Source organism: Ictalurus furcatus, chromosome 12, assembly GCF_023375685.1.
Source record: "Ictalurus furcatus strain D&B chromosome 12, Billie_1.0, whole genome shotgun sequence".
Taxonomy (NCBI): domain Eukaryota; kingdom Metazoa; phylum Chordata; class Actinopteri; order Siluriformes; family Ictaluridae; genus Ictalurus; species Ictalurus furcatus.
In genome coordinates this window covers 22,768,772-22,782,172 of record NC_071266.1, presented here as the reverse complement: position 1 = coordinate 22,782,172, position 13,401 = coordinate 22,768,772, and the positions used below count along the sequence as shown (strand labels likewise).

The window sequence follows — 13,401 nt, the reverse complement described above, 5'->3', positions numbered from 1 at the left end:
AAAATAATAAAGAATGAGTGTGTCTAAACCTTTGACTGGTAGTGTGTTTATATATATATATATATATATATATATATATGAGTAGTTGGCTACATAAAACTAAGCAGAAGCACAGCAAACCAAAATGAAAAGGAAATGACTTGAGAGTACAAAGTCCCTGCTCCTTAAGTTTACAGTCATGTTGACTCATCCCTCATTTAAAGGTCACTTAACAAACTTCCACTGAGCTGTTTAAATATTCGGATCGTCCTCAAGACGGTGAGCGGTGCGGTTAAGTCGGCGCTGGAACGCAGCCCGTGACTGATTCTGTCAACAGCAGCTGGAATTTCCTCTCATTAGTGTTTCATTACTTACAGCACTTCTTGGCTCTTCCAGCGAATCATTTTCTACTTGCTTTCTAAACAGCTTTTCTTCCTCCCTCTCTCTTCCTCTCTCTCTTTTTCTGTTCCACTTTCGTCCTTGCTGTGACATTCTCATTCCGTGCATGATTCCCTCCTCCGACCTCGCCCCGTCCCCGCGGCACACAACCCCACCTTTTCATCTCCAACGCCCTCGATTTCCATCTTACACCACGCTACATTCTTTTTGCCTCATATCTCTACAGTTCTCTAAATAGATCTCAGCTCGGCTTCCGTTGACCTTCAAACTTTTAACGCAGAACTTTTCCAAACTCGCAGGAGATGGCTACGTTTTAGCGATTTGGTGTTTGGTTTTAGGGTTTGGCTAATTTAAGGATGTGGAAATTGCTGAAATTGTTTTTTAAGGATGTGGAAATACGAACATTGGGTTTTTTTTTCTTTTTCATAATACGGCGACGCACCAGAAAAGGAAGTGACTTTGTAACTCGGCGTAGATAGGTTTTTGAAATATCCTCCGTTTTTGCGTCATCGCCGAGCAAACCTGTTAGTAATTACAGAAGTGTAAAATCCCCCCCCCCCCCGAGACTGAGGTCGATGTCTAGTAAATCTGTCCAGATCCTGTGGCGACGTCTCTCCTACCACTTTGTTCTCCAATAAAAACAGTTCAACAAAAATGGCCGGTTTTTTAAAAATGATTTCTTCACGTCCACGAACTGAAGTGCGAGTCGGTGTGTGTGTGTGTCTAGAATCTAAACACTGAAATGTACATTACGTGGGATGTTAAAGTTAAGCAGAACATTACAGTCATTGCATTCCTTATTATTTTGTTCCCTTAATGTTATGTTCATGAAGTATATAAGTTTGAGTTTTCTAATTATGTTCCTTTCATTTTTATTTTTTCCCTTTTGTCCTGTCATCATTTCTTTTATTGGCATGACCCCCCCCACATTCCTCCATCCCCTCCTCTCCTACTCCGTGTGTGTGTGTGTGTGTGTGTGTCCACTTTCCCATCATCACCTTTAGCTCTCAGGGTTTGGTTGCCAGAAACAACCTCTACAGTCGCCATGTGAACAGCAGAAGCCTCGGGCTCTTAACAGCGGAACAGCTGCCAGGTAACGCGCCTTTTGAGCTACAAGTGAACTGGCAGTGTGCCGTGTGTGTGTGTGTGTGTGTGTGTGTGTGTGTGGGAAGATACAGAGTGTTCCACAGAGCACTCCATTTCCTAGGTGTTTACTTGTTAGCAGTTGTTGTGTGTATGTGTGTGCTTCCTCAGGGTTGAAGCCAGTGCTCAGTGAGAGAGTGTGTGACGCAGGGGGACAGGCTGACGCACTGGGACACACAAACACTGCAGAAAGGTTGGCGTGAGAGTTTTAGACATCAGTTACAGATCAGTGACAGATTGGAGAAATAGCGGGAGATATCTCGGACATGTCTTTTTCCCCTCGCTAGCCGTCTCCAGGACTCCATCTGCATTCCTCCGATCTGTTCATTTCTTGTCTCTCTCTCCTTAGCACACACCTCCAGGGCTCGTCCGCGTTTCTGCCACCTCTCCCGGCCGTTCCCGGGCAGCAGGCCGCCGAGCGTTCGGCTTTAAACGGCGCGAGCAGGGCGGCGAGGAAGCCGAGGCGCGAGGAGGAGACGGAGAGAGATGGCAGGTCGTGGACGGTTGGCGAAAAGAGCTGCACGGCCCAGTGGGTCAGACAGAAACACGAATTGCGCAGCACGAGGCCGTGGTGATGTGAGCACGAAAAGAAAAGCTGGACGGACTTCAGAGAGAAGAAGGGAACTCGAGGACATCAGGATGGGGGGGGGGGGATGGGATGGGAGCAAAACAAATACAGCGATAAGAAAGAAGAGCTTCCTGTAGAAAGCTAGAACCGGACATGTAATATATACACACACATATTTAAGCCATAAAAGCACACGAGATTAAGCAACTCAAATCATGGCAGCTAGAGGTTTACAAATATTTGTAGCGGTGCAGTAAATGCCTCGATTTTGTAATTATTTAAGCAGTATTATGTGAAGTCAGGGATTTTTGTATTTCAAAATAAACTAAAACGCAAGTGGATCGACTGGAGCAACTTTATTCTTTGTACCACCATGACCCTAAATTCACACAAAAATGCGACACAATCATATCAACATGCTATGCTTTCGTAGGACGTCAAACATTTCCCCCGTTCTCCCTTGAAACATCCTAAAAATAACATCACGTTCTACACTCGAGAAAATGCAAGCTCTCACGGCTCGTTAAAGCTCGACGTTTAACGCCGAAAAGACTACGCAGCATGTCGGGGTGGGATCTCACCTCACGCAGCGAACACGATAACATTTCCAGCTCTTGGAAAACTTCGAAAGCCTCTCGAACTCGTTCTTTAACGCTCACTTGCAGCGATTGTTTTGTGTTCCGCGTGAGACGCTAATGGAGACGAGGACATGAAACAGGACAGCGGCGCTCTTGTTACGACGGAGGCCCACCAAAACAAACAAAAACATATCTCGTGACTAATGCAGCAGGATCAGAAACAATAAAAAAAATTTTAAAAAAATGCTGTGACTTATGTTTAGGGATCAGATACTATATAAAATATGATTTATTTCTAAACTGATAGAGACATAAACAACAATGAGGAATTCTATACACAATCCTGGCACCTTGGATCACTTTACAACCACCACTGGTCTTCTGCCAAACACACACACACACACACACACACTAGTTAAATCAGGTAGGAAGGAATTCCTGGGAAAATGTCAATATATTCCTGGACTGTGACCCTTTGAGAGGCCAATCTCGCCTGACGCTTTCTGTAAGCACGCCGTTCTGCTCTTGCTCACTGAAGCATGACGGGAGCTAACGTCTTAGGTAATGATTACAAGTTAGTGTGCACTTTCGCTAGACTAAGACTGCTGGGTGAGTTGGAGAACAATGTACTACAGTGTAAAGAAGACGTCAGAGATTCACCCCCCCCCCATTAATTTAAACCGCTACACTATTTCCAACAATATATTAACTTGAGAGCAGGAAAGAAGTTAGTAAGGTTTGCTTATTCTATCGTTATTAATCCTTGATTATGTTCAAGCTAGGAGTTCAGCACGATCGGCACCGCCCGTGCCTGCCTTTTCAGGCATCCCTGTGTGCGTCGGTTTATCAAATGCCCTCTAGGTGCCTCCCTGACCCCGGGCGTTCTTAGTGAGCGTCCTGTAGGAGTGTGAGGTAGATGTTCGACTGCAGGAAGCGAGGGTAACTGTCAAATTCCAGTAGGCCACGGATGCGTTTCTGAGCATGGCACAGGGAGTTGTGAGAGGGAGCTTTCAGTAGCTGCAGCGTCAAATCTCGAGTCTTGCTGTCCAGATTTACCTGAAAGGAATGACATGACAAGAGTTAGGAAAACAAATATACACTCGCATAATATAGTCATGGGAGCAGTGGGTACTGCTTCACAGCTATTATATAATATATATACACACACACACACATATACAATATCTCACAAAAGTGAGTACACCCCTCACATTTGTGTAAATATTTGATTATATCTTTTCATGTGACAACACTGAAGAAATGACACTGCTACAATGTAAAGTAGTGAGTGTACAGCTTGTGTAACAGTGTAACTTTGCTGTCCCCTCAAAATAACTCAACACACAGCCGTTAATGTCTAAACCGCTGGCAAGAAAAGTGAGTACACCCCTAAGTGAAAATGTCCAAATTGGGCCCAAAGTGTCAATATTGTGTGTGGCCACCGTTATTTTCCAGCACTGCCTTAACCCTATTGGGCATGGAGTTCACCAGAGCTTCACAGGTTGCCACTGGAGCCCAAAAAATCTGAAAAATTGCAAGCTCCCCCGAATATTGCGGGGTTTCCTCGATTTCGCATTCAGTTCTGCGATCGTAAAATCGCGAAGTCCTGGAGGGACTGAATATTGATTTCCAGAGCTTTAGTTGATATTTTTCATTGCCTTGAAGATATTCTGATCTGAAGGGTTATGCTTGAACCTGGAGTCTGATGTCGCTTTCACACCTATTAGTCCGTTTGCAGAAACTGAATCGGAGAGAAAGCTGGCACTTGGGATCCGTTTGCTATTGGGTTTAGTTTAGTTTGCAACAGAACTATCATGCGGAGATCAGAGTTCGAATCCCGATGACGACGCAGCCACGCGTAGCCAGTAGTCCCATGGCATCCCATGTCAATCACAGCGACACTAGCTGATTACGGCTGTCTGTGAGCTCGTGTATGCGTATGGGGGCGGATAGCGATTTCCTCAGTGTGTGTTCAAGATGAGCAGCAGATTGAAAAGATGCATTAGGCTGGCTTCTCAAGTCTTTCAGGAAGCATGTGTTAGCTTTCGCCCTCCCCGGGGGGTGGAAACTGGCAGGTGAACAAACTGGGGAGAACAATTGGGGGGGTGTAATAATAATAATAAATAAAAAAGTGGGCACTGGTCTTAATCAGGAAGAGGATTTGCTCTTCTCCAGCCACTGTTGAGTGAACTTTTGCTAAATCATGTCTCTGTTTATGTTAAGTCTACAGTGTGTAGCGAACACACCCCCTCTCTCATGTGAGTAGCCCTGTATTATCCACTGTGCGTGACAAAAAGACACAATGTTTGTAAAACAGACTCAGCTGCGGGGGGGGGGGGGGGGGGGGGGGGATTGGGGGAGCAAAAAGCCACCAGATTAAGAAGAGTCTAAAAACTATGTAAGCCGGTGTAAGGCTATATTTAGGAATATATATATATATATATATATATATATATATATATATATATATATATATATACACACACACACAAAATGTATGTAATTAGTCTTTAAATATAATTAAGAAGTTTCTTAACTTACAATTATAAAGATATATAATACATAAAAGATTCGATTCATTTTCTATAACGGCTCTCGTTCTAATACCTTAGCGTTTCTATAGTAACACAGGGACCTGTATGAGGGACACGCCACACAGGTGGAGATGTGAAGGAAATGTTATTGAGCGTTATTGGAAGGAGTCTCCAGTAGTAAAACCTTTTCGGGTTCACCCTGTCGTTGATTATTTTCCTAATTTTAACTAGCCACACGGTTAGTAAGCGATGGCCTTCCGAATGGATAACGGCAGTGGTTGTGATTTTCCGACGTGTCCGCAAGAACCATGTCGCGCGCCGAGTGTTATAGTACATCTTATAACTGGTTATCATCGTGCAGACCGACCTCACGAGGTGCACCAGGCTGAATGTAGGTGGCACTGATCTCCTTGGCGCGTCGGCCCAGGCTGAAGGTGTTGGACGACTGTCTGTACTGCTCGCATGCCATGTAGAACTGCAGGTTCTCCTCACTGAACTCCGAGCGGAGGAATGCACCGAACACAGACACGGCCACTGTGAGAGAACGAACCAGAGAAAGGGAGAAGGGGTTAATGCTGCTGTCTGCCATCACAGTCTCAGAGGAGGGGGGGGAGGGGGGGGGGGCAGAAGAGAGGACACACAGATGGAACGTTCACACAGTGTACACACACGTTTTAAAAATGCAGCAAAGCAAACATGCAACATTTTAACTTTGTCGAATTCTTTTCCTTTTCCATTTACAACCGGCACACCGTTTGTCCTCGCAGATTCAGAATCACGATCAGCTTTATTGCCAAGAATGTTTACACATACAAGGAATTTGTCTTGGTGACAGGAGCTTCCAGTGCACAACAGTGCAAAACAGCAACAAGACAGAGACAAAGAATTTTTTTTTAATAGAAATAGAGTATATATATACACGTACGTAGTGCAAATCGATTATAAATCAGTTATATACAGTGCAAGGGAATGTAATGTAATGGCAGAGGAAGTTGGATGTGTTGGATAAATATAAAAAGACTAAACTGTGTATTGCACATAATTATTGCTCAGTGGGGCAATTTAACTACTCATGAGATGGACAGCCAGGTCGAACTTCCTCAACTGGCGAAGGAAGTACAAGTTCTTCTGGGCCTTTTTCACAATGGAGTCAATGTGGGTCTTCTGCATTGACTCCAGGCCCTGTGAGATGGTAGTGCCCAGGAACCTGAATGACTCTTATGAAAATGAATGAAACCTATTTTCCATTTCTCAGAGTATCTCCTTTTAGCCTCTCTGATTTCCTTATTCAGCGTGTTCCTGACCTGACCGCACGAACCTTTATTCCCACCCCGGAAGCATCCTCCCTTCCCGAGCGTTGCCGCAAACCACGGTTTGTCGCTGTTAAACGTTAAATACGTCCTAGTAGGACTGCGCATATCTTCGCAGAAACCGATGTGTGATGCGACGGTATCCGTGAGCTCGTCCAGGTCGGGGGCTTCGGCCTCAAAAAACACTACATTTTCTCACTGAAAAGAAGCCGCGGGTGGAGAACGGAAGTGGGAGTAGGATATTGCCAATGCAGAGCTTACGACATAGAAGTGTTTCACATATTTTATGACACATAAAATAAGTGTGTGTGTGTGTGTGTGCTGTATGATACACTGACTGGTCACTTGCATTGAAGGCGTTTCATCTAAACCTTAACTTAAAAACGAGAAGGGATATAAAATAACGTACGCATGGATCCAATGTGCTCTGTAGGTGGACAGTCCAGGAACAGAAACCGTTGTAGCTCTAGTAAATAGACACAATATTAGGGCTGCAACAACTAATCGATAATTAAAATAACCGACAACGAATTTCATTATGGATTAGTCGGGTCTGTGACGTCACTGTGTATACCCGCCCCCCCGTCGACGGTGAAAAACGCATTTCTGTGAAAAAAAACACGTCTGAAAAACAGCGGCGCTCACAGACTGAGCTGGTGCGGGGGAAAAAGTGCGCGATCCGAATGTTTTATATTATGCGGTTCAAACAAACTCGTGAGTGTATTAACGTGGCTCGTCGTGTCAGACGCTGTGTCAGATGCGTGTGATGTGTAATGTGCTCCAGACGTGTGTCCCACGGACACATTTAATACCTTTTTCATAGCCTTCGGTTTGCACAATATTTGAAGGAAACACCCGGACATTCATATGATCATCCAATCAGCCAATCATGTGGCAGGAGATACAGGTCGAGAGCTTCGGTTAATGATCACGGCAAACATCAGAACGAGCAGAAAAACATTTCAGAAACTGCAGATCTTCTGGGATTTTCACGGCGTGACTGGTTCAAGCGGACAGGAAGGCTACGGTAACTCGGATGACCACTCTTTACATCCACGGTACACAGAAAAGCATGTCAGAAAGCTCAACATGTCGAACCTCGAGGCGGATGTGCTACAACAGCAGCAGACCGCATCAGGTTCCACTCCTGTCATTCAAGAACAGGAACAGGAGGAGACAGTGGGCACAGGGTCACCTAAACTGGACAGCTGAAGTTCGGAAAAAATGTAAATCTGCTATGAACCGATTTCTGCTGTGACATGCAGATGATAAGAGGTCAGAATATGGCATCAACAGCATGAATCCATGGAGCCAACCTGCCTTGTGTCAACAGTGGAGGTGTTACGGGGTGGGAAATGTTTTCTTGGCACACATTAGGCCTCTTAAGAACACTCGAGCATTGTTTGAATGCCACAGCTGAGTATCAGAGTATTGCTGCTGACTACGTGCATTCCTTCACAGCAACAATTTACCCATCTTCTAATAGCTACTTCCAGCGTAAGTATACTTGAATGATTTAACGCACCGTGTCACAAAGCCAGCTCAAAAGTGGTTCCACGAACATGACAATGGGTTCAGGGTTTATAACGGCTTCCCCAGTCACCGGCTCTGAACCCAACAGCGCACCATTGGCATGTTGCAGAACTGGAGACGCCGACAAATCTGCAGCAATTGTGTGACGCAATCATGTCAACATGAATCAATGCCACGATGAATTGAAGCTAGTGAGAACAGAGTGATTCTGTAACAGATTAAAGTCCTAAAACGAGTAGCATGGTTGCCAAATCCATTTTCACTCAAAAACAATAGTCCTCCGATGAAGCCCTGCAGGCGTTTAAAGGCTGTCCTACTTGATCTGTTTCCAAGCATAACCAGTCATACGAGCAGAAAGGGTAAGCTCGTCTCTGATGCCATCAACAGATCAGAGCAGACCACAAAAGTATGGGAACGGTTACATAATTCCAAAATAAATAGATGACGATCCACCAAGAAATGTAGTGAGACTTACAAAAATTCAACAAATTCACTGGACGAGATCCGCAAATATATACGTTAGTAGTTTCACAAAAATAAATTAAATTGACGAATAAATAAGATTGATTTTTTTTTTAAACACAAATAAGTTTTTATGTCCCAAACGCGACTCTTTTTGTGGATTTTGAAACATTTCTAGCATCAAGAGCGCACACAAATCCACAAATAGTTGGACTCCGCCCACCGTCTACTCGAGCCAATCGGATAACCGCCACACTGCACTGACCAATTGTAGCACACTCTCGCTCCAACCAATCATGTTTTGTTTTACAATCAGGGCACGCAAACGGAGTCTTCATTCGGATTTCATTTCTTTTTGTGAATCTATTACCATATATTTGCGGATCTCATTCAATGCATTTATGAATTTTTTTCAATTTAATTAGTGTAACTCTCACGACATTTCTTTGTGGATCGTAATCTGTTTATTTGGAATTATGAAACAATTCTAACCCCCATACAAAAGTTTCACCAATACCCTGGAGGCAACACAGATACCTTTTAATTAGCTGGAAACAAACTTAATTCTAGAAAAAAAAAAAAAAAAAAAAAAAAAAAAAATACTGTTGCTTGTTCACCTCTGCTGTTGAAAATGACGTCGAGCGACTCGCCCCATTTCTCCATCTCCGCCCTGCTGAGCCGGGTCTTCGCGTGACCCACCTGACTCCACTGCTTTGTGAAGCGGGATCGCCGCTGTTTGGCACTAAGCATAAGTGAGAAACAGGGTGATGAGGAATTACTTGGCAAGGTTAATAAGGACAAATGAGGATGAAGCTAAAAAAGGAAACCAAGATAAGGGGTCAAAGGACAAAACTGACTAAGACACGAACTAGATAGAAATCTAGAGTCGTGAGTCTCAGTTTCAATTGATCCGAGCCAACGTCCACACCCACATATAAGCAGATAGTGCAATTTCACCTCTCACAAAGAACATGACTAATCCTATTGTCATAACCCTTTGGTGATTTGTGATCTCAAACCGATCCTACCTGCTTTCCTGCTCTCTGGGCTCCGGGCCTCTGAGACTGGGATTGGAAGTGTGTGGGCTCTAGAGAAAGACAAAGGAGGAAGTGATTTTTTTTCAAACAAAAGCAAATCAGGTCAAATTTCTTCAGTTCTCTTACACACACACACACACACACACACACACACCCCCACCCTCCCCTCCCACAGGGGACCAGATTCAAGAAGCGATTACGCAACACTTGAGCTTCATTAACGTCATGGAGAAAGTAGGACATGAGAACAGGAAAAGCATTAAAGTGCATTAGAAGGAAATGAAGGCTCCTCAAAATGGCCTTTGAATCGTTTGCTCTAGGTTTGATTTGGTCTTTCGTTAAAACAATCATGCTCCAGCTGTCAGCGCTATGTCTGCCAACTGAATGAATGAAGTGATGGCACATTGTGTACGAGTGCCCTTAAGACACAGCTTTCGATTTGAACGAATGTCTAAGCAAGCAGAATGCCAGAAGAGAACGGCTAAACGGTCGATGCAAGTGCAATCCACTCGAGACTGAGAAGTCGACAAACACCTGAGCCAGATTTATAACGTTTACACTTGTTTCAAGCCGTTTCAAACGACTAACCCGTACGGATTGGCGATATGGACTTAAAACTATATCGCGATATAAGTTTCTGGTATTTATTGCGATAACGATATCAGTGACGATGTAAATATAGTACCGTGCACCGCTGTTTTTGGCGATAAGTGATAGCTGTGATCTTGAGAGCCTCAGAGACACAAACATTGATGTAACAATAAAACTGATTTTCTGTAACCAAACCAGTTCCAGATTGTAGAGGTAGCATCTCATTTAGCGATAAACTCCTCCTCAGCTTCACGTCCACCTTCCTGCTATACTTGTTTTCGCTCTGCACGTGAGCTGCGAATGGGTCGAAGACCGTTGCGCACAGAAATACGTCATCGGCTCGGCTTTATCGTCATTATCGCGGCAAGGCAAATTCTTATTGTGGGGAGAATTTCTACCGGTATGTCGCAAACGATAAGATATCGATCGATACCTCTCCGGACAGAGAAAATATCCTAAACGGATTCCCGAAAGATTTGCACTTCTCAAACTCCGTCTCACCTTTCCTTCAGGGAATAATCTCAGTACCTAAGAAGCTGCTGCAATCATAAAGACTGTCCTGTGAACGTCCCAGGACTCTTGTTCACAATGTATCCCTACTGAACATCCTTTCAAACACACTTAGCACTGTGTGTCTTTACTTTTCTACACCTGTAGACTGTAAAATGATTTATAATCCCACTATGCAGCGTCACTTATGTGCATGGATTCCCTTTTGAGTCCTCTCAAGGTTTGTTCCTCATGTTGTCTTAGGAAGTTTTTTCCTTTCCACCATCACTTCTGGCTTTTTCGTTAAAGATCTCTATTGGTAATATGACATGACGTTGGTAAACACCTCTTATATATATACCGAGGCTTGAAAAAACGAGAGTTCAATTCCCCTCTTACCTGCCAAAACAGACTCTTCAGATGTAATTTGGCAGACGACAGCTTGGACCGGACATGGTGCGGATTCTGGTGCGTCCCCAAGCCTGAGTTACAGCAGAAGGAGTTGAACGTGGACGTAGACGGCGAACACGGGGACAGAACGTCGTCCTTCTCTACGCTCTCATCGCTGCTGGTGGAGTGCGGCGCCAGCTGACTGTCACTGTACGCTTTGAAGCTTTCGTTGAGATTGGTGACCTTGAGCAGGCCAGACGGTATGTCTAGGTCTCTAAGATCTTCAATACTATAGCTCATTTCCTTGGCGTGATCCTTCGCCGATCTGCTCTTGGGGTCTTGCAAAGCGGTCGGCGTGGTGGGCAGAGACGCCGCTCCGTGATCCACTCGGTCATCCTGGCACAGCGGGGTCTTATACATGCTTCTTCTTATAGGTTCTTCTTCTTCATCACAGCGGGCATCCTTCTGAGGTGCGCTCTTCCAGGGAAAGCTGTCCATGTCCAGGAGGGATCCTTCTGAACTGAATCGACGCATGGCTACTTATTCTGTGAGAGAGACTGAGAAAAAAAAAATGACGAGTTTTAAAGAATTACCACAGCTCTGCGAAAACTTAGGTAAGGACTCATGATAAATTGAGCTCAGGTCTTTTCAAGTACTGAGGGATTTTTTTTACTGAAGTAGGTTCCTTGTAGTCAATTTATAAATCTAGGAAAATGAGCCCAAGGCTCAAAAGGGAATTACTTTAAATATCAGCAGTACAAACTTTTTTTTTTTTTTTTTTTGTGACAGAACACCTACTTGATAGACTGGCTTTGGATAATGTAGTTTATGATAATGAAGTTTATGTTTATGTCTGAAACATTTACACACTTCTGAGCTGACAGGCAGCATTACACATTCAACAAGCAAGTGTTTACATTGTTTTTAATCGTGGACCAGAATGTAGCTGCTGGATTTCACAACACAAACAGTTCATATCCCAGTTAATACTCAGCATTTCAGTGAAGTTAAAGCTCAAGGGGTTTTTCTTCTTCTTCTTATATTCTTTCTTACAAACTTATACAACTAAAAAATATATATATCACAAGAGCTATTCTAACGTTCATCTATTAGTGAGAATTATATGCTGTTTATGAACAATACCTTAAGGTGACTCCAGGCTTCTTCTCCACATGGTAAGGTCCCTCCTTAAGTGCTGGACGCTTTTCTCTCACTCACACTCTCACACACACTTTCTCACACAATCTTTCTCAACTTCCTCAATCAGTTTCAAAGGATACTGAGTTTTAAAAGTTCGCATACGCAATCCTGCTGTTCAAAGCGACAGACTAACAGGTGACCCTGTACCAGCTTACCTGGAGCTGCGAGCTTTTCTCTGTGTACTGTTTCTCGTGAATACAAACAGCCACGCCCTCTTGGCTCTAGGCCACGCCCACTGCAGAGTCCTGTCCCAACCTGCCTGCGTTCCAGGCGCGAGCGACTTGTGTTTTTTTTTTTTTTTTTCTTTCATACTTCTCATACTTCCTTAGCGACATGGAGGAATGGTGACGGTTTATCATGGCAACCTGAGGACGAGTTCTTCCACATTTCAGGCCTGTTATTGAAGTGTACAATACACAAAATCCGTCCTGATGCAATCGTGCAACTGTCGCAGAGGATACTTTCTTTTTCTTTTTCATTCATACACACGAACATTGGACTGGGTTACACGTCATGCTGCTTAGTAGGATATTTTATCTATTTATTTATTTTTATATTTTATCTAGCTCTTATTTAACCTTTTTAAAAAAAAAAAAAAAAAAAAAATTAGTTCTCCAAAAGGAAAACTTAAACGAATCCATGTTTAGTTAAAAAAAAATAATAAAAAAAAGACTTAAAAAATCTACTAGATTGATCACCAATCAACTGGACTTTCCCTTTGATTGACACTTTGAGAACTACGTCACTGACACGCCCTTTTTAAAAAATGTATTACTAATCAAATACATACATCCATTTTCTATAGCACTTATCCTACAGGGTCGTGGGGAACGTGGAGCCTATCCCAGGGAGCATGGGGTACAATTGGGGGACACTCTGGACAGGGTGCCAATCCAGCGCAGGACACAATCACATACACGTCCATACACCCATTCGTACACTACGGACAATTTGGACATGCCAACAGCCTACCGTGCATGTCTTTGGACTGGGGGAGGAAACTGGAGTACCCGGAGGAAACCCCCGCAGCACGGGGAGAACACACAAACTCCGCACACACAGGACAGCGGCGGAAATCGAACCCCCAACTCTGTGTCACAACACATTTTAACAATCCTAATATGTTATGGGTCAATTTGACTCATTTCCACATTTGAGATGTCTGAAATACTGGTTAATCTCGCTTTT

General features: G+C 43.8%; 2 protein-coding genes across 6 annotated transcripts in view; one reads left to right on the top strand and one right to left on the bottom strand.

Annotated features, from left to right (window-relative positions):
* atat1 (alpha tubulin acetyltransferase 1) overlaps positions 1-2,434 on the top strand; it is an 18,124-nt gene extending 15,690 nt beyond the window's left edge. Inside the window, exons 11-13 of one of the 5 annotated variants that reach the window (XR_008387267.1) lie at positions 1,383-1,471; positions 1,633-1,714; positions 1,871-2,005. Coding sequence is in view for 4 of the 5 variants with exons in the window: in XM_053638063.1 (XP_053494038.1) it covers positions 1,383-1,471; positions 1,633-1,714; positions 1,871-2,096 (397 nt within the window). In the remaining variant the exon portion in view is untranslated. Of the gene's footprint in view, positions 1-1,382; positions 1,472-1,632 lie in introns of all 5 variants that reach the window. The other 4 variants (XM_053638063.1, XM_053638064.1, XM_053638065.1 and 1 more) reach the window with 4 other exon arrangements.
* Positions 2,188-13,401, bottom strand: si:ch211-152p11.4 (regulator of G-protein signaling 3). Its single transcript, XM_053638067.1, has 6 exons — positions 12,157-13,401; positions 11,023-11,570; positions 9,535-9,593; positions 9,124-9,248; positions 5,569-5,735; positions 2,188-3,723 (listed from the first exon to the last, which is right to left on the bottom strand). The coding sequence occupies exons 2-6, from the start codon at positions 11,545-11,547 to the stop codon at positions 3,553-3,555; spliced, it is 1,047 nt and encodes a 348-aa protein (XP_053494042.1). The 5' UTR covers positions 11,548-11,570; positions 12,157-13,401; the 3' UTR covers positions 2,188-3,552.